Source organism: Dermacentor albipictus, chromosome 2 (genome assembly GCF_038994185.2).
Source record: "Dermacentor albipictus isolate Rhodes 1998 colony chromosome 2, USDA_Dalb.pri_finalv2, whole genome shotgun sequence".
NCBI classification, from domain to species: domain Eukaryota; kingdom Metazoa; phylum Arthropoda; class Arachnida; order Ixodida; family Ixodidae; genus Dermacentor; species Dermacentor albipictus.
In genome coordinates this window covers 53,972,348-53,994,127 of record NC_091822.1, presented here as the reverse complement: position 1 = coordinate 53,994,127, position 21,780 = coordinate 53,972,348, and the positions used below count along the sequence as shown (strand labels likewise).

The following is a 21,780-nucleotide window of genomic DNA, read 5'->3' as shown; positions in this document are numbered from 1 at the left end:
CGTCTACAGATCCTTCTCTCCTCTACGCCTCCTCCTCCCTTACGAACACCGGAAATATTCAGATTTACTCCAATTTGGCTTGTTCTTTACAAGCTGCGTAAGTAACGGGACTATACATTTCGCAATACGACGCAATTCGACCCGAGTTCGAATTCAGCTCTCCATAAATTGCCTCCGAGATCGTTAACGCAAGCACTGCTCCATCTCGGAGGCCGTAAGTCGTTATGTGGGATTTTTATTGCGATTAGCGCTCCTTGGAAACATAGCCACCTTTTGCGGCATGTTAGTTGTATGTCAACATCGAACAGTTTTCTGGTCAACTTGCCTCACTGGGTACTCCACGGTATAATGAATATGGCGTTGGGCTGCCGTGATGAGGGAGCCGTGTTCGAAAGCAACCGTTGCGCCAACTTTTATCATTGGCTATGCGCCGCTGTTCAACGAACCCATTTCATGTTAACTAGGGTTACGAGAGACGCCTCAGCAGTAGATTCCCAGATTAGTTTCGACCACCCGGATTCCTTCAACGTGCACTTCAGTCGAAGCGCCGAGTGTTTTTGCCGCCCACAGCAAAATACGTCCGCGGCGAACGGCAATCGAACCTCGGAACGCAGAACGCCGTAGGAATCAATCCACCACGACGAGTATCCCAGTACAAAAACCCTGCAGGAGAAATCTCACAATAAATGTCGATGACATTAACGCTATTATCAATGAAGCAATGTGGCAACACACCTTGTCGCCAACGCCAAGACCTATATGCAACCGGGCCCCTCTTTCGCGCTTCTTGCCGCACGCGCTGGGCCATCTAGCGACGCCGCCGTAAATGCCGCGAGGGCGTGGGTTCAATTGCGCGAAGCATCGGACAAAATTCAAGCAGAATTTTTGTCACTATAGAGCAGCAGGTGTCAAGTAATGACAAATAGGTTTAATGAAGAGCAACATCGAACGAGTGGCATATACTCAGGGCTCAAAGTTGGCGTCAAAGAAGTTTGTTGAATAGCGGTATATATACAAAATGAAACCTGGCCAGCACTACGTCCACAGTGGAGCTTGTTGGCGTCAAAGAGGGTCGTTGAAGAACGTCACGTAGTTGTACCGTGCCACATACCCAGTGGCCCAATATGGTCAGATGCTTGGTTTCGAACCCTGTTCGCTCAGAACCGAAGCCCGATGCGCTACCCAATCGACCACAGACTACCCAGTGAGCCAGGTTGGCGGGAAAACGGTTAGAGACATAGATAGATAGGCAGATAGATGTACAGATAGATAGACAGTCAGTCTCGGGAAAGTACGTGAGCTACGCAAGGAATCGTGAGCGCATTAACATTGGTCGCTGGCAGAATTATGATTGTGGATTTCTGCAGCAGTGACGTTGTCCTTTAAACACATGCTGCTTTCAAATGTCTGTGAACTTTCTCTGCCCGGTGAGCTTCGTCAAACAGTAACGCAATGTCAGTAATGTCTGGGCGATATTTTGATTTCACAGTGAGCTTCTGTGACCTATGATCAAGGCGCGGCTCATTCGAAGTAGTAAATGTTGTCGTGTTCTCTGTATTGGCAATTTGAAATAATATTTGTTGTTCGTTCTAACTACTGCAATGTTTAGCTAGCACAATAGGAAGCACGAGTGCACTGTCATAGTGAGACTTCGGACACACGATGAGCTTTGGCGATACGGCAGGATTTCGGCCCCGGCCTTCCAGCAAGAAAGACACGATGTTTCCCACATCTTGTCACTTTACCATACATTAGAAGGAACAAGTTGCACTCGAGACATATTGCACCAGCCGCACAAACTTCGTAGTAAACTTCATGTGTGTGCTACAAGTATGTTGAACTACTGTATGCAATGCATGGTATCTTATTCGCGCCTTCATCTCGTGCACAATCCGTCATCGGCGCACGCGGCAGCCACTTTTAACGCTTTAAGTGGAAAGAAGCATGCGGGTTTCACGCATATGTGTGAAATTGTGATAAATGAAGTTTTCTATAAAGTTAACTGAAATGCATTCACTTCTTCGCTTCGATGCATTCCTGCTCAACACTAGGCTGCGTTTGCTGGCGATGTCATCCCTTCTCTGTAGGATTTTTTTCTGTTTTCTCTTTGCCACTTCACTCATTCCCTCTTTTTCAGCTTGCCTATTTGGGCAGCTACTCAGACGCACTTACCCATTCTAGAAGATTGGCCAAGAGAATATTCACATACAGTTTCCCATGTTGTCTGTTCGGGCACTTACCTAGCGGCACATATACAGATGCACATACTTAGTGGAACGTATTCCGTGACTGATGGCTCAGCAGCCACTGAACGCCGTCAAAGCGGTGGAAAGAGACAAAAAAGCTCCCCTTGGAAACTCATTAAAAAGGTATGAATGTGTGACGTCACGAGGGAACACGCTGATCGCCGCACCATGCGCCCTGCATCTTCCCTCGGACTGACATTTGCATTTCACGCCAAGTATGAAGTCTCCACCATAGATGGCACACCTCACTATAGCGCTGGCGACGTCCCGAGACGGGCGCACGGAGCCTGTACAGACGTGAACCCCAGCTCGAGAGGTATTCTGTAAGAGCCCACCTAGTGGACTGTCCATTTCGGCCGTTCCTGATTGGCTACGGCCACTCGTACACTCCTCGCTCGTACAGCTGCATCCACTCAGCAGCGGCCGAAATGGAAAGTCCACTAGGTGGACCCTTACAGAATACCCGCCCTGGACCCTTACCTGCTCCTCTCCATCGGTTTGCCCCTGCTGCAGTCTCTGCTTGAGCCAGTTGGGCAGTATTCCCCCTCTGGCCGCCGGCGGCGCCTTTCGCCACCGGTGCAGTGCGGAGGATTCGAAATGCTCGCTCTCCCCCTCCTGCTGCTGATCTTTCAAGGCGCTGCCGGTGTCGTTTGGTCCACCATTCTCGACCACTTCCCTGGCAGACAGCGCGTACGGCTGCTGTGTGGCTGCGCGAGGCCCCGAGTTTCTCTCGTCGATTTCGAACGGCTCGGTGCCGGGCAGCACGGCATCGTTTCCGTCGGCGGACGGCGCATGCACCTGCGCGGTCTCGACAACTACACTGTCGACGTCAGGCAGCCCATCCACTTGCTTGGCGGCCCACTCGTGTGCCCGTTCGGCGTCCGCTGGCGCCGATTTACCGACCCCGCGTCCCGCAGTTCGGGCTGCGAGCTCGCTTGAGGAGGCGACGGGTTCGATTATCGGAAGCTGGAATTCTGCGGGTCCGGTGCCCGGCGGAGGTTGAGCGAGATGCTGGTCGACAGGTGGCGACGCTAGCGTAGACTCGGGACTGGTCACTTCGGCCCCCGAAGGATCGGCACGTGGGAGATTGACGGCCAGCAGCCTCTTGGCTGGGAAAAAGAGGAAAGCACACTGCTGGCTTATTGACTGTAAAACACCTTGGTGGCAAGCACGGGGCGCTGATTAAATGGCGTGGTGAAACATGAAAGGCACCCCGTGCAGTGCGAAACTCTTTAGCGGAAGAAAAAGAGAGGCAGGGGCGGAAATGCAGGGAACATATGATTCAGCTAGGGAATGTGTGTGGCTTGAGGGGAGAGTAAAAGGAGTGCAGGAAGTATGGCCTGAGTTGGTAAGAAGAAAAGAGATGTAGAGAAACCATCCGCGATGCTTGTCCATGTAATTGGATGACGGAACGCTTCTAAGAGCTTCCCGCTTTATAAGAAAATGATGTACTTGAAAGTGTATGTTGTTGCAGAGAGGTCAACGGTGTGATGTTTGTGGCTTCATTGCGTAATTTTGTAGAGAATAGGTCATTGACGAGCACATTTGGAGCGGCATTATTGGTAGCTATACATATAAGCAGATCCGGCGATATCTTTGTTGGCCCTAGCGGCTCCGGCGCCGACGTGAAAGCAGCCTGCCCTCCTCCTGTCCCGAAGCTGCCACATCAGGAGAGGCCGGCTGCAGAAGAGGAGGGCTTTGCCTTCAAGAGCGCTTCACAACACCGCGTAAACCTTCATACGTCCAAAAGATGTCTGCGCCTCCATCTCAAACCGCTGTCACAGTTGGCGTTCAGCAGCGAACTGCGTTGTAACTCGGGTGCGCGAGGCTACATGCCGTTTGCATGTACGCCTAGCGTTGGCAGTGAAATCTAAACTGGTTAGGGTTGCTCACTTGCTACGTGGTGCATTGCGTTATGTTATGCATGATAACGACTCCTTCTTCTGAGTATTCTTGGTTGTCACTCGCCCCGTAAGAGGTTTGCTCATTCTTGTGTGCGTAGATGGAGGGGGGGGGGGGGGACAACCACTGTGGTACTTTCCACCAAATTCAGCTGACAGTAACGTTTTTGCGGCAGTGCCTCTGGTTGAGAGGTCCGCTGGATTTTCGTTACTCCTCATGTAGTTCCATTGTTGTTCTCGAGACGTACTTATATCACTGATTCTGTTGTCAATGAAAACGTCTCGCTTCTTGCACTTTTTGATCCAAGTAAATATTGTTACGGGAAGGAAGAAGCGTTCGTCTATATACAAGTGGCTTTTAATGGCTGAGCCAACAAGCGTAGAGCATCGATACTCTTAAACACTTCTTCGTCGTCTCTAAGAGCACTATCAGCGTCGTCTTCTTTCCACATTACCGACTGTGACATAACCCCCGTCGGAAAAAGCACCTGATTGGTGCGGCTCATCTGTCCGAGAAAGGTAAGGTTTGAGACGGCTGACGTGGATGATGTCAGAGAGAGGTGAAGGCACCGTGGCATCCAGCGGAGACACTTCATACGTGACAGGGGTCACCTGGCGAAGGATACGGTAAGGGCCATAGTATCGCGAGAGGAATTTCTCCGAAAGACCAACATGCCGAGTTGGATACCAGACTAGCACAAGGGCACCTGGTTCATAATGCACGTCGTGATGGCGCTGATCGTAACGGCACTTCTGGCATGTCTGTGAAGCAGAAAGACGAATTCTGGCAACCTGGCGTGCTTGGGTCGCTGTGGTTATGACATGCCGTGTGTACTCTGTCGGCGAATCGAGCGTGGTCGAGAGGAGTGTCTCGAAAGGCAAAGTTGGCTCACGGCCGAAGAGGAGATAGAAGGGGGCATAGCCAGCTGTGTTGTGGCGCGAGGAATTGTAGGCGAACGTGACAAATGGCAGAGCAATGTCCCAGTCACGATGATTGGAGGAAACATACATTGCGAGCATGTCAGTTATTGTGCGGTTCAGGCGTTCAGTAAGACCGTTAGTTTGAGGATGGTAAGCGGTAGTGTTTGTGTTTAGTAGCACATGATCGAAGTAGCTCGTTTATGACTTTGGAAAGAAAGTATCTGCCGCGATCGGTGAGAGGTTGACGAGGTGCACCGTGGTGCAAGATAACGTCGTGAAGCAAGAAATCAGCGACGTCTGTAGTGCAGCTGGTCGGTTGGGCTCTAGTAATGGCATAGCGAGTTGTATAGTCCGTAGCGACGGCAATCCACCTATTTCCGTCATTCGACATAGGGAATGGTCCGAGAAGATCAACGCCAACGCGAAAAAAAGGGTCGGCCGGTATACCCAAAGGCTGCAGCAGTCCGGCAGGAGGCACAGCTGCTCTTTTCCGGCGTTGACACGACTCACACGCGGCAACATAGCGGCGAACGGAGCGGTTGAGACGGGGCCAGAAGAACCGTCGCCGAATTCGGTCATAGGTCCGCGTAACGCCAAGGTGTCCAGCGGTGGGAACGTCGTGCAGCTGCTGCAGTACAGTCTGTCGCAGATGAGACGGAATGACGGTGAGGAGCTCAGGCCCGTCGGGGTGCATGTTGCGGCGATACAGGATGCCATTTTGTAGTACCAACATGTGAAGGGATGGGTCAGACGGAGCAGAGAGCAGGCGTTCGATAATGGGGCGTAACGACTCATCGCGTCGTTGTTCAGCGCCAAGGTCTTGCAACGCTGGGAGCGAAAGAACGCAGATCGGTGCGACATCCACTGAGCCGTCCGGTACATCGACGGGATTTCGAGACAGGCAGTCAGCGTCCTGATGTAGACGACCCGACTTGTAGACCACAGTGTATGTGTATTCCTGCAGCCGTAGGGCCCAGCGACCGAGGCGTCCGGTCGGATCCTTAAGGGAGGAAAGCCAACAAATGGCGTGGTGGTCGGTTGTAACTGTAAATGGCCGACCATATATATAGGGTATGAACTTGCCCACCGCCCAAATGAGGGCGAGACACTCGCGCTCGGTAATCGAGTAATTGCGCTCTGCGGGAGAGAGGAGGCGGCTGGCGTAGGCGATGACGCGGTCGTGCCCACATTGGCGTTGAGCTAAAACTGCGCCGATGCCGTAGCCACTAGCGTCAGTGCGGATTTCTGTCTGAGCGGAGGCGTCAAAATGGGCGAGAACAGGAGGTGTGGTGAGCAGCGTGATGAGCTGCGAGAAAGCAGACGCTTGTTCAGAGCCCCAAGAGAAAGGAACGTCTTTCTTGAGGAGGTCAGTCAGGGGACGGGCAACATGGGCGAAATTTTCCACAAACCTGCGGAAGTACGAGCATAGGCGAATAAAGCTGCGAACATCTTTGGCACAAGTTGGTACGGGGAAATTCTGCGCAGCGTGAACTTTAGCGGGGTCGGGGCGAATGCCTGATGAATCGACGAGGTGTTTGGCGGTGACCGAAGTGGCACTTGGACGAGTTGAGCTGCAAGCCAGCGGTGAGAAAAACAGAAAGAACAGATGAAAGTTTTTCAAGATGAGTCGCAAAAGTTGAAGAGAAAACGATGACGTCATCCAAGTAGCACAAACAGATGGACCATTTCAAACCACGCAAGAGCATGGCCATCATCCGTTCAAAGGTCGCCGGGGCATTGCACAAGCCAAAAGGCATTACCCGGAACCGATATAGGCCGTCTGGTGTGACGAATGCGGTCTTTTCACGGTCCATTTCGTCCACGGCAATTTGCCAATATCCAGAGCGAAGGTCTATAGATGAAAAATAAGTAGCACCATGGAGACAATCCAGAGCATCGTCAATGCGGGGAAGTGGATATAAATCTTTCTTGGTGATCGTGTTTAGATGACGATAGTCAACGCAGAATCGCCAGCTGTTATCCTTCTTTTTGACGAGAACAACAGGGGACGCCCACGGGCTGGAAGAGTTTTCAATAATCCCTTTGGCAAGCATCTTGTCAACCTCGCTCTGGATAACTTGTCGCTCAGAGGGCGACACCAGGTATGGGCGTCTGCGAACAGGTGCTGCATCGCCGGTATTTGTCCGATGTGTCACGACCGTAGTTTGACGCAAAGGGCGATCGTTCAGATCGAAAATGTCGGAGTAGGACTCGAGGAGGCCACGGAGCTTTGCGGCTTCTTGGGTTGAGAGGTCCGGTGCAATCATCTTTGTAAAGTCGTCGGTCGGTACTGATGCAGAAGGCGCAGAATGAGCAGTGGTCGAAGACGGAGCAACAGATAGAGCAGAAATGTGGCACTCGTGCGTTGGTGACAACGTGGCAAGAGACATGCCTCGAGGAACTACTTGTGGGCACTGCCCGAAATTTAGGATGGGAAGACATGTCTGATTGTCCGCAACAGAAACGATGGTGCGTGGGAAGGAGACATTGTAAGAAAGCAGGACTGACGTCGAGGGAGTAAGGATGTAGTCTCCGTCAGGTACAGGTGGGCTGGCTAAAATAGGGATGAAGGTTGCTGCAAGAGATGGCAGGCGTATAAAATCCGCGGAACAAAGTTGAGCTGGAGCTTCAGCCAGAAGGTCAATGGGAACAGATAGGGGTAGGTCAAGTTGGACAACACCGGCGGAACAGTCAATCAGAGCAGAATGGGCAGACAAAAAGTCGAGTCCGAGGATCACATTATGAGGGCAATGTTCAAGCACATTAAACAAAACGGACGTGTGGCGACCGGCGACACTGACACGAGCAGTACACATTCCAAGCACAGCCGGAGTTCCACCATCGGCGACCTGGAGCAGTCGAGTCGGAGCAGGGGTAAGTACTTTTTTCAAGCGCGTTCGAAGCTCCGCACTCATGATCGAAATTTGGGCTCCAGTGTCGATGAGTGCTGTAACGGGCAAACCATCCACGTCCACGTCCAGAAGGTTCCGATTAGTAGGCAGGGTCAGCAGAGGAATTTCAGGCCGGTGTTCTAGAGCAGCGTCACCTCCAGGAGCTGCCCCAGTTAGTTTCCCGTTGGAGAGCGGCGACGGTAAGCTGGGGATGGAGAGCGACGCAGCTGGGGCGAACGGGAGCGGCGACTATGTGGTGATGGCGATCGGCTGGTCGCGGTAGCTCGAGCGTTGTCAGGTGCGTCTTCAACCTCGGAGGAGAGTGATGGCGGGCGAGGATTCAGTGGGGAGCGGTGGTAGGCGGGAAAGCTTGGTCGTGAGTGGGCTGGCCAGGAACTTTGACAGTGGCGAGAGATGTGGCCCACACGTCCACAGTAAAAGCAGATGGGTCTATCGTCATGGGTGCGCCATTCGGCCGGGTTGCGATAGCTCGGATATGGTACGTATTGGCTACGTGGAGCAGGGGCAGAGGCAGCAGACGAAGCAACGTCAGGACGGCTGGCGGAGCAGATGGATGGAAGACCTCCATTGGCAAGTTCTTGGCGAATGACTGACTGAATGAGGGACACAAGCGGCCGGGAATCGTCAAAGCACTGCGTCACTGGCGTGGAAGGAGACGCTGCTTCGATTTCTCGCCGAACGATACGTACGACGTTCTCGCTGGAGGTGGACTCCCGCGGTGGACAAATGTCTTCGCACGTCGATGAAGCTGCGGTATTAGGTAGACGAGTAAACTGTCGAACTATGCGGCGACTCTTCGCGTCCTCAAAGCGGCGACATTCGTGAATTATCTCATTGACCGTTGTGATGTTCTTATAAACAGGCAGGTTAAACGCGTCGTCCGCGATGCCCTTTAAGACGTGGCTGACCTTGTCTGCCTCTGCCATATTGTTATCAACTTTGCGGCAAAGAGCAAGGATGTCCTGGATATACGCCACGTAAGATTCAGTGGACGTCTGTACACGGGTCCCAAGGTCCTTCTTCGCAGCACGTTGGCGGCCGACGGGTTTGCCGAACAAATCTCTAAGCTTCTGTTTACACTGGTCCCAACTCGTAATCTCTTCATGTGTTTCGAACCAGACCCGTGCTGTTTTCTTGAGGTAGAATATTATATTAGCCAGCATAAGCGTGTGATCCCACCTGTTGTGTGCGCTGACCCGTTCATAATTCTGTAACCATTCGTCAACGTCAACGTTGTCAATCCCGCAAAACATGCCTGGGTCGCGAGGCTGGGCCAGGATGACCGTCGGTGGCGACGCCGGGGCGGCGGTTTAACTCCCTCCTTCAGATGAGATGGCGGCCAGGTTACGTCCGCTGCGGAGCTCCGTCTTGCTCATGTGATTACCCCGCACCTCCACCAATGATGTTACGGGAAGGAAGAAGCGTTCGTCTATTTTCTATTTACAAGTGGCTTTTAATGGCTGAGCCAACAAGCGTAGAGCATCGATACTCTTAAACACATCTTCGTCGTCTCTAAGACCACTATCAGCGTCGTCTTCTTTCCACATTACCGACTGTGACAATATTATTGAATCAGTCAGACCTTTACTTGAGGAATTGGGTTTTATCATCTGCAATTCTTGGTTGAGCAATTTACATATTTTCACTGAAAGCGAATTTACCCCAGAAGTTCAAACCTTGCCAGGCTAGTAGCTTCAATTCGAGCTACTTTGATCTTCCCTAGAAGCACTTTTACTGCTCTTCTTCCATCTTCAATGCATACTACAAAGTATGCGACCGGGCCGTACGTAGCGGGATGGACATTTCATAATATATGGATGTTCATCCTTGTAGTCTTCCTTAAATTTTCGACGTACGGTCTCGGCACTTCGAGCTTTTCGACTGTTGGTAGTTCCTCAATTTAATTCATTCATTTAGCGTTTCTCCTTAATTTGGTCGGCTGATGAAATATCCGCTTTCCATAGTCGTTGTATTGACATAGTGCGTTGTATTGTATTTCTGAGACGATCGTGACTGGCGCTAGAAATCTGATCGGGTCAATATTATGGCACTTGCTTGCAGCACCGAGCGTTCCGTGAACCTGTCTGCGATATCTGTCAACCATTTCTTCCCTGGGTATGCAGAAGTGTACCGTTTTATGCCGAGTAGAGTAGCATCATCCGAATTTTCTGGTGTGGAGTCTTGTCGTTCAAATGTCTTCCTTAATCACGTGCTGTTGTGGGTCCATCTCTTAAGTTCATTTCGGCCCTTGGGAAAATATCTCCCTTCGGCGTGTATAACTATGCTTCTTTCAAGTCTTTGGCACGTAGCATCACGTCATCAATGCAAATAGAATTTATTAATTTCTTGACTGTGCCAGTTCTCCTAGTCTTTATTAAGATGTTGAGTAATTGTTGCGATTTGGAGGAAGCTACTTCAATACATTGCAAAGGTCCCTCGCGTCATTCGACACGTTGCGATCTTTCTTTTGTCAGAGTTCTTCTGTCTGGTATAGCCCCACAATAGGTACCTGAGGGCATGTCAATCACCACCATGGATGTCGATCTGTAGGAATACCCTTCCAACGTCAACGGTCATTGCAACATGATGACTCAGGAAGTTGAGTAATAAGGCAAGTATGTTGGGCTTCAAGTTTGCTCCTGCTTGTAAGTTGATTTTCAGTGACATGCAGCGATTGGCCGTTGACGAAGCGTGAAACACGATGAAACGCATTTTGGTTATTGCCCTGCTCTCTCGTATCACTACTTGGTGTGGCTTGTAATACTTTATCTGCCCGCACTTTCCATCGTTGTGCACTCTTTCCGTCACACCAGACGTTATATCGTCTTCTATAGCCTTATCATATCTTCCCAATATTCTTTTTTGTATTTTTGGACATTAGTAGACATTTACATAAATGTCTAGGTCAGAATATCCTTGTCGTCTTGCAAGCTTACCAACTCCCTCCAAGGAAGTTTTACTCGGTAACTCCCGCCTTCTTCCGTAATTGTCTCTTAAAATGTGGCTATTATCATGTCGTCATCTCTCGTACCTCTGAAGTCCTCACGTGGTGTCAGACACACGTTTTCCAGTTCGCAAACGTTTTTCTGCATCGTTGATTTCGTCACATCTTTCTGCAGCATCTAGTACAAAAACACAATTTACGGGAGTGCTTGCCATTTCAGTGTACACGGTCCGCGAACAGTCCATGCCAGAAGGCTTTCAAATGGTACATTCTTCTCGATGATCCTTTTACAGCGAAGCTGTATATGGCTAGCCGATTCGTCCGTCCGTCTGTCGCCTGTACGCCGAAAACCCCTCCGGCGCAATCCCATGTCCATGCGCGAAAAAAAAAAGAAAGAGAGGCACACGATTGGCTGCGCCAGTAGTGACGTTGTTGCTCTCCGTCGCATCCGAGTGCGCGCGCAGCAGTTTCTTTCCGGCTCCGAAATCGTTAGGGCACGCATCACACGTACTTCTGAGGAGCAGGCACCTTTCGATAGGCAGCGCTGCAAGCGCGACCGGGAGCGGCCTCGTCTACGCCGTGCTGATGCTGCAGCCCGGGCACAAGAACAGGCTCGTGCAGCCGAGGCCAAGCAGCAACTGCGTACCGAAAGTCCGGCAGCCTGCCAAGCCTAAGTTTAATGAACCGTCGGCATGAACCGAGTGATAGACGCCGGTACCACACGTTTCAGCTTCGCTGATTAACCATCTATACGGAGTGCTTGGGTGGTGATTTTTTGTTTTTCCTGACACTGTTTCGTGGTAGAAATCTGCTTCGATAAGAAGTCTGGTACCATCAGTGTTTGTCTTAAGCTGTTCATAATGCTCAACCCGTTCACTTTGCGCACGACTTTGTTTTACTCATCAGGTCAGGTGACATTCGCTCTCGATGTTACATCTGCTTCGCCTGCTCCTCTTTTTGGAACATCTCCTGCTTTCTCCGCTGCTTTGACTTCGATGACGTCCACCCATACTTCGTTTTTCATACTACCGTATGTGCATATGATCCTTCTTTCTTTTCTCATACGAATACATTGCAGACTTCTTGACAGTCCAGTGGCAATAAAAGATTTCTCGCTACCGGTGTAAAGCAGGGACCGTTGGCAGTAGCCTTTTGGAGATCCTTCCGTCACTGGAGCTATGGGATTATTTTTTTCTCGCGTAAGTGTTGCACACACACATACGCACACACACACACATGCACACACATGCAGGCAGGCACACATGCTCAAACACACACGCACGCATGCACAGCATAGCTGCCATTTACGCAGTTTTATCATTTCAGCGATGTAACAATGGCGGTGTTATCGCATCTTTCATCAGTGAAAGCAAAACTTCGTCTTACTACACTTGTCATGCGCAGGCGATTTATCCTGATTGCTGTTCTTTCATTCACTTTACTACAGCAACACATCGTTCGTTCAATCTCTTATTCTGCCAGCACCGCTTATTTCAACCAGTCCAGATCGAGCACGCAAAATTGCTTCCAATTTCTCCAGGAGAAAGAAACACCAGAATTCGCCTTTGGCATTGTGAAGAGCCGAATGAGACTTGCATGAGTCTAACATCGTTGTGGTAACAAATCCATCAATATTGCACTACTAGGTTACTTACAAAGCGAAAAATTTGCCTCTGCATACGTTACTACTTTATTTACAGTCTATCTACGCGAGGACTCTGCAGTGCTTTTTTTATGCATTTACCATCGCACTGTTTTAACGCCGAGTAAACGAAATAATCTTTGCTCGTCAATATTGTATTTGGATGAATATTTTGTTTTTTTTTCGTTTTTCTCTGCACTAAACTATGTTACTCCGGACACCATGGCTTCGACCACATGCTGTGTTTTCTTTTTACTGAAACACTGTTCTTTGTTTTTATTGATATATTTGGGTTTTATAGCTTTTAAATTGCCATTTATGTATTCTATTCAATCGTGCACACCCACACCCCTTAGTATAACGCCCACAGGGCCTTTAATGCATTGAGACAAATAAAATAATAAATAAATAAATAAATAAATAAATAAATAAATAAATAAATAAATAAATAAATATTATGGTTGCCTACTTTTGCTATTGCTTAATCCCGTATTCACAAAGACACAAAGGTCTTCCTCTGCACCACTGGGTGCGGTATTGCGCCACCTGTTCAAGTAAAATTCATACTGCGTTTGAATTGCATTTCACACGTGGCGTAGTGACTTAGCAGCTATGGCATTGCGCAGCTAAGCACGGCGTCTCAGTGCGGGTCTGTTCCTGCAGGCCCGTGCAGTGCTCTACCCCAGGACTGTACTGTGCCCATTGATCTTTGTCTTGGCATCTAGTTGACTGTTGCTATATTGTTAATATTTGAAAAATCCGTACGAAGTCAGACACACAGTAATGCATGCAATGACACAGGAAAACTTACTTGCGAAACTTGTCGACAAAACTGTTAGCGTTATTCTTATTTGATTTGTTTCTTTCACCATCTCACTGCAGCATTTCTTTTACCTAAAACATGGCAATTATATCATCCATGTCTGACTGTGTACTCGCACTTCTTATTTTCACACCTTCATCATATCATCTTTCTTTAGCTTAAGTAGTCTACCGAATTACTGCAACCCGGCGACACATCTCACTGGCTGTGGTGCTGTGCTACTGAGCAGGAGATCGCGTGTTCGATCGCGGCTGCGGTCGCCGCATTTTAATAGAGAGCATTAGTTTAGGGGACGCAAGCAGCTTACCTACGCAAGAACTAGGGGCCACGGTACCGCGCATGCGCAGACAGCTAAGTCCGGGTCTGCGCATGCGCAGTAGCGTCGCCCCTAGTTCGTGGGTACGCAAGTCGCTTGCGTCACCTAAGCTAAAACTCTCTAATGATGGCGGAATGCAGAAACGTCCCTGTACCGTGCATTGGGTTTGCGTTAAAAACACCAGGTGTTGAACATCAGTCAGGAGTTTCGCATAACAGCCGCTTGCCTCAAATGAGATCGTGCTTCTGGTTTATAACTCAACTTTTTTTTTATTTAACTTTAATTTAACTCAACTAATACATCCCGCCTGCGCCACTCGATTCGTGATAAAGCACCACGATTTGATGTCATCGTCGTCGTCATAAATTGATGAAGTGATGATGATCGTAATCATCACTATCGATGAACGCAGAGTGAACGTGCTCTCACCTTTCGGACAGCGGGACGGCGTTGCGGGCTCCGGTGACGGGAAGGTCGACAAGGCGGCTTCTGGGGGCGAAGACATGGCCTGGGCGTCCCCGGTGGGAGGAGGATGCGGTCGCTTTCTGGAAGTGTTCGCGCGAACCTTGCTCTGATATCGGTGCCCGCCACTGCTGGTAGTCGTGGCCTTGACCAAGTCACCAGTCTTCGGGCTCTGCTCTTGCTGCTGTGGGCACGGGCGCTCCTTTCGAGCAGTCTTGTGGCGACCGCGCCCGCCGCCCTTGCCTCCTCCACCGGCAACCGCCGAGGCGTCGCGATGTCGCCGCCTCTTGTGGACGGACGTCGCTGTAGCGGCGTCGGCACCTTCCCTGTTGGACTATGGGGACGTGGCCCCTTCTCGGATAGACAACTGAAAGGGAAGCCCCCCAGAAAGAGAACCACCCACACCGTCACCGTGGTCTGCAATGTTTAGAAACGCCAATTCACGTATCAATGAACCGTTCGTCCTTATTCGTAAGCTTGCTGGCCCGAAAGGAGTGATCGTGTGTGGTGGCTACTCTGGTTAGTAACTCGTTCGTTCGTCACCGATTCCGTGAATCTTGGCCTGCAGGTGCTTTCATACTTGCGAAGTGCACTCAGTAAATTGTAACACCGTTATCAAGCTTTCATAAAGAAAAAAGACAAGGGGCCAAATTTGTAAAAAATGGTGTTGCATCCATTCGTGCGTTTATAATCGCTGATTCTACGCGGAAAGTGAATAAATAGCAAGCAGTCAGGCGCGAAAGTTTGCACATTCAGAGGCTCCTTGAAGCCGAATCGTGCGTAATCAAAAGAATTTGCATTCATGGTGAACGAGAAGAAGGGTGACTGAGAGGCCTGGCTTCTGTTAGTCACAACCATGTGAAGGCAGCATGCTAAAAGAAAGGTGCCTGAATTCATGATGAGAGAGCGCTCTATTGTGTTAGCTAACTGTAGCAGCGTACACACAAGGACACACACGTAGACCGACCGACCGACCGACCGACCGACCGACCGACCGACCGACCGACCGACCGACCGACCGACCGACCGACCGACCGACCGACCGACCGACCGACCGACCGACCGACCGACCGACCGACCGACCGACAGACAGACAGACAGACAGACAGACAGACAGACAGACAGACAGACAGACAGACAGACAGACAGACAGACAGACAGATAGATAGATAGATAGATAGATAGATAGATAGATAGATAGATAGATAGATAGATAGATAGATAGATAGATAGATAGATAGATAGATAGATAGATAGATAGATAGATAGATAGATAGATAGATAGATAGATAGATAGATAGATAGATAGATAGATAGATAGATAGATAGATAAACTTGGGCTACTGTGTATATATATGCCTTTAGGTACCTGCCTCTGCATATGTGCCATTGAGCACGCGCTGACCAGGCAACTTGGGCAATTCATTTTGTGAAACTGGGCATGTGGCACGTTGTATGGACCCGAATAGAAAACTGCGGGCATTAGGCATGTTCAATTGGGCATGTGACAACAATGTGCGAACATTCCTTGGCAATCCTCGAGAGGGGTTATGTGCCACTGGGCAGGCGGCCCGGAAACAAAAGCGAAGCAAGAGGGAAGATATAGTGAAGAAGTCGGCAACAGAATATGGAAGATCACCTACGGAGAACTGAGAAAGTCGGTATCAGATGCAGCCAAGTGCGGAGGGAGAAATGAAGTGAACAGGATTAGAGCAGGGCGTGGATTGAACTTGAAGCGATGAGCTGCAATGAAGTGAAAGTACAAAATGAAGTAGTCGGCTACGCAGAAGTGTAAAAATGAATAATGCGGTGGTGCCGCTACTGTGCTTCATTACTAATCGAATTAACGTCGGCATTCGTTGTGAGATGATTTCTGCCGGAATTTATTTTTGACCAAGATTATGTAATTCTTCAAACAAAATGTCAACCAAGATTCTATAGTCCGTCAAACAAAAAGCCAGCTTCTTTCCTGGAAGTGGCAATTGAATAATACGGCCTACTTTGTTGTTTGAAAAATAATTGCGATGTATTTTGAGACTTCGTTCGGCTCTACTGAATACTGCGGTGGTGACGCATCGTTACACAATTTGAAGTTGAGTCTGTTCGGCGTGATTTCTCGCTTGTATTTTTTTTTTCAATGGTGTCTAGCATACAGGTTGACACCACAAGTGAAATTTCCACTGTTTACAACGTTTCTACTCATGCAAAAGCAGCCTCCACCACATGTTTAAAGTCTTCACAAGCAATGAAGGAGTTAAACAGTGGTATAGCAACCACAGGAGACCCGCCCGGGTACAAGCAATGCTATACTCACGGACAACTTTTCGTAGCAAAGCTGCGGACGCAAAGTGCGTAGAATCAAGAGGGCTTCTGAACATAGTCCAACATTTTATTAGTTTACGACGGGGAATAGAAAGGATCTCATTTACTTATTATATAGCACATGAAATAGACCACTCAGTGTTGGGCAAACGCGGAATCACCGCAGGTGGACACTGCGCTGATTAAGCATAGCTGTTCCACGGTGGTAGAACAATCTGTCCCAAGAAAGCGAAAGCGCTGTTAGACAGTCCAGGGCTACTTGGCGCAGTAAAACATGTGCAGAAGCTCCTCTGTAGCTTTCCCTTCATGGCCGCAGAAAGTGCGAAGGTACAGGAGACACGTCGGTGAAAACGAGGCTTAAAACTGACAGCTTCCGCATCGCGAACACTAGGTCAATATAAATATTTTTGTGCTTACAAATGCCGTCCCTTGTCCTGTCCAGCACTCACTGATGTCCCTGCGGAACGTTTTTCGATACCTGCAGTCGAGACGCGGGCCGGCTTTCTTCAAGACCTTGCGTCCCCGTGGTCCTGATATTCTTCTTCTTCTTCTTCTTCCTTCAAAGTTATGGCATGTTCCCGTCCTCTTCGAACTACTGCTGCTTCTTATTTCGTCTGTTAATGCAGGCGAAAATTAAAAACGCTCGGGGTAACTTTTTTTCTGGAGCGTAGGAAATGCGCAAAACCAGGAGCGCTGTGCTAAGATCAGGAACACTGCGGAGATAAAGAAAGGACAGGTGAGTTGCGGCTGCAGAAAAAGAGAAGAGTGATGAGAAGAAAAGGAAGGTAAGGAAAATGGATTATCAGCCGAAATTGAAATGTGTATGAAAAAAGATGCCAGCGGATACCACTGTATGATGAATGTAAACGGCAATGCGAAAAGCATTGAAAACAAGTAGCGAAACGCCGCATTGGCACAACCAAAACGCGTCAAGAATAAGGCGTGTATGTGCCTTGTTCCTCTCCCGCGCCTCATTCGGGACACGCTGCGCCCTCTGGCGGTGCCACCATGAAGTTCGTGCTTGGCTAATGCGCGAATATATAGTCGGGCAAGATTTTCTTAATATATTTATGACGCTGGTTCAATTTCGCCCGACTGCGAAAAAAAATGCCAGATTGTTTTTTTTTTTTGTCAGCGAACTGCAGCCCATACATACCTTATGGGAGATACCCGGTGACCAAAGTTGGCGTGGCAGAGGATTACTGATGAGCGACGCATACCCAGTGGCACGCATCCTTAGTTGGCGTGAATGATGTTTAATGAAGAGTCCGCCACGCATCCGTGATCACATACACTGTGGCCTAAGTTGGTCCAATGGATGTTTTCGAACCCGGTTCGCTCAGCACAGGAGCCTGATCCTCTGCGCATTTGGGCAGAAGGCCTATTTACGCTATAAAAATAAGAAACAAATTACCGGCGCATCTATCTTTTGTAAAGGATTGACAATGGTAATGTGAATAGGAATATTTCTTATGTTAGGTATGGTTATATCTTTAATATGCTAAGACGATTATTATTGTGATTGGCAACATTCGTGAATTTCACAGTTTGCGGTTCTCTGTCTATGTCGATCCCTGTATAACCTCTTTCGTGCCAAGGTCCCTTGGTCAAGGTGGGTCACTTGGTCGCGCATGGTCTAAATTCAACCGGCGCGGTTCCTTAGTGGCTATGGTGTTCGGCTGCTAAGCACGAGGTCACAGGATCGAATCCCGGCTACGGCGGCCGCACTCCGATGGGGGCCAAATGCGAAAACATCCGTGTACTTCGATTTAGGTGCACGTTAAAAAACCCCTGGTAGTCCAAATTTCCGGAGTGCCCACTAAGGCCTGCCTCATAATCAGATCGTGGTTTTGGCACGTAAAACGCCATAATTTAAGTAATTAAAGGGTGGAACATCGAGCTGTGCTGCTGACGCAAACAGGTTCAGAATAAATAATCGGTATAGCTTGAGCAAATGAGTGTGGGCCACTAGGCTGCTGTTGCCGCCTTGTGGAGGAGGACAAGGCCAGCCAGATCGTATGTTCCATGCCTGCAGTGCAACCAGTGGGCCAGATGAATCGCCAGTGCTTAGCACGAATGTGAGCCGTTCGAGCAACCAGCTGTTCCTGCTCTGCGTCACCTGCCTTCTCGGTTACGAACCAACGCTATCATCTGAACTGTTCAATACACCCCACCCCATTACATTATATATATATAGCTCTTCAATGACAAGAAAACACTCCACATTTATCCAGTACTAGATAGAATCATACCAGCGTCATATATATTCAGAGAATCGTGCCTGAACAAATATTACCCCACGCGAGATCATATCCCGGCCACGAAGGCCCCATTTTGATGGGGGCGAAGTGCAAGAAATCCCGTGCGCCGTCCATTCTGTGCACGTCAGATCCTGGCTGTCCGGCGTGCCCGCGACCGGGCAGGTGGGCTAGACCTGCCGGTCACGACGTGGGACTAGCCTGGTGCGCGACGAGTTCGCGTCCTTGCCGGACCTGCAATCAAGTTTCTTCCCTCACTCACTCACCAAAAGAATCCCAGACGGTCAAAATTTCCTGAATCTACCACTATGACGCGCCTCATAAACAGATCATGGTTTCGGTACGTAAGAACCAAAGATGCAATTTATTTTTATTCCCACAGGCGCAACGCATGATCTTCGCGTCACCCTCTGTAGGTCTCATAGCGTGTCCAGATAGAAGTGCGAGAGAGAGAGAAGCACAGCTTCATGTACCTTTCACACAGGTCGCGTTTCTGTGGTGGTGATACGATGTGCGGCTGCATTCCTTCGTTGCTAATCCCCTTAACATTCACTTTTACAGTGGGACGGGTTCTGCGGAGAGAGAGAGAGAGAGAAAGCAAGAGTAGGGAAGGCAGGGAGGTCAACCAGAACAGCATCCGGTTTGCTACCCTACACTGGGGGTGGGGGAAAGGGGAATAGAAAGAGGAAGAAAGGGAGAGAGTCAGCACTGAGTACATGTGGGAGGGACACCTTACACAATGACACTATAAGCGGTCTCTTAAGCCCGTGCACTTTAAGTACCGCACTAGTGCACGAATCGCTTTTCGAGCCAGTGACGAATTTCCTATCATGAATATTGGTGCGATTATATTGATGGAAGTAAAGAGACATAGTTGTGATATGTACTAATCCGATGTGTTTATTAAAGAGCTTGACGAAACGTGTGGAGTAGCCGCGCTTCTCCATCGCACATCGCTTTTTAATGTAATTTTGCACTCTTTGGGAACATGACCCAGTTTGCGGTATGCCTGTCCGTTTGCGCCTAAACTCTTTCCTACCTACTTCGGTCACGTGTAGTCCGTGTTCTAATGGGTAGAGTATCGGGCTGCTGTGCTGAAGGAGCCGTGCTCGAAACTAACCGCTGGAACAAAGTGGGTCGTTGAGTATATGGGACTCAGTACGTGCCAATCTGTAATGGACCTATTTGATGCCAACTTGTCTCTCTGGATACGTGCTGCTAGGAATGCGGCACTCTTTTATTTGGTAAAATAAAAACAAAGTATACAATGTACCTAGCTTTTCTTAAGAAACGGAATCCCGAACTGCTTAAATAATTTAAGACGTATCGTAATAAATTGAACAAGGACCATAAGCATGTCAGAGATATATATTTCAATTATCTTTTTTTAGGACCATCGAAACACGCGGCCGTGACATGGAAAAAACTCAACTCAATATTTCAAAACGTGCAGGCGTGAAAAGGAGTTAGTGAAACGGTTGGGAATGGCACAACAACTTCAGGAACTGATCTAGCTAATGTTTTCAACGACTATCTAGTAAACTTGGAAGTTTCCTGCACCATCAGGATACTGTACGCAATACCTGACTGGCAGTTGTCTTGAGACAATTTATTTGCGTCCAGTTTCGGAAACGGACGTTTTCTCTATTATGAAATTAAAGGAGTACTGACACCAAAAAAATCCATGTGGTTTTTTCTGCTTTAATAAGTAGTTAATGACCCAGTAATCACGGCACGAGACTTCATTTACTTCAGAGCGCGACAGGTAATTATCTGCAGTGTTTTTTGTAGCGACCAGTCCAAGTTTCGGTTTCAGAGAGCAACGAAACGGTCCACCGGGTGTGTAAACAAAGTGGTCACGTGTTCGCAAAAAACCATGACGTATGCTCTGCCGCGCAGCCAGCGTGCGGCGCGCCGGCACGCGAGCTTCGTGTTGCTAGTCGTCTGCTACGCCTGCACGTGGTTTGCCATGTCCTCGCCATCATCGTCGTCCTCGTTTTCGTCGTCCAGCGGCGACGATTTCCTGCATGTGGGAGTCGCCGCCGTATTAGACGTGGCCAATCGCTTTCAATTTGACCCACTGGAGAACAGCGACTCGGATATTGCGGCCGGCGACGGCGAGCACGTCGGGAGACACACGGTCCGATTCGATGTCCGATCCGGCGTCCGACGCGCCGGAACGGCAGCCGGAATCGAGGTGTTTTGCCGTGCCGAAGCGCCGGATCGCACGTCCGGCGTGCGACAAACCGGGCAGATTTTCATCGTCCGACGCGTCCGACAACCGCACCGTCGTCTGACCGCAGCCAATGATAGCGCGGCTGGCATGTGACGTTTCCTCCACGGAGGCGGTGCTGGCTGGACGGTTTCTCGCAGTGTTTTTTTTTCCCTTGCCTGCTGCAGTTTGTTTCCGACACGAAATAGTTACCAGTTCAGTAAAATTATCTCGAACGTGTGCCTGTTATTCAAAGCAACGCCTAGTACACTAGGACTAAGCTACTGGCGAGATCAGGAGCCACGACGCGAGGGCATTTCGCGGGCAGACAGCACACACCGACCGTCTGAGCGAGGCTGCTCGCTTCGCTTGCACGTTTCCCCTTCGCAACGACTGCGTCGAGTAAACCAATTGTATTTAATTACGGGCGACCTAAGTGTACAGTGTTAATTGTTTTGGCAAACATAAGCGCTCTTCGACGAGCTCGGGTTGGATCGTAAGCGCCGTCGGCCGCGGCGTCTGCCTACCTAGGCCTACCGACCCTATCGCTGGCTGTTAGCGGAGTCGTCAGTGGACGACGCGCCGTCGTGAAGTGTTCTGTCACTCGCAGGGGCATAACGTTATTGGCAGTGTTCGCGTAAAGCGACGCAGTGTTGTGCAGAGTTGTTTATATTGCGTTTCTCGACGTGGCTCTGAAGTCAAGCTGGAGGGCTGGATCTGGGCGGAGCTTACGCGCCGCTGAATCTTTCGGATGCATGCACCGTGTGTCCCGAATCATCCGAGCACGTGTAAAGCCGCATGGCAGCCAACGAAAATTCGTG

The 21,780-nt window shown here is 49.5% G+C and overlaps 1 protein-coding gene across 2 annotated transcripts in view; it reads right to left on the bottom strand.

The window, feature by feature from the left end:
• LOC135901809 (neprilysin-2-like) overlaps positions 1-14,269 on the bottom strand; it is a 43,783-nt gene extending 29,514 nt beyond the window's left edge. For both annotated transcript variants that reach the window (XM_065431650.1, XM_065431651.1), the window contains exons 1-2: positions 14,135-14,269; positions 2,727-3,355 (exon numbers count right to left, since the gene is read on the bottom strand). In XM_065431650.1, coding sequence (XP_065287722.1) covers positions 2,727-3,355; positions 14,135-14,210 — 705 coding nt within the window. In that variant the 5' untranslated portion in view covers positions 14,211-14,269. The remainder of the gene's footprint in view (positions 1-2,726; positions 3,356-14,134) is intronic.
• Positions 14,270-21,780: the final 7,511 nt, after the last annotated feature.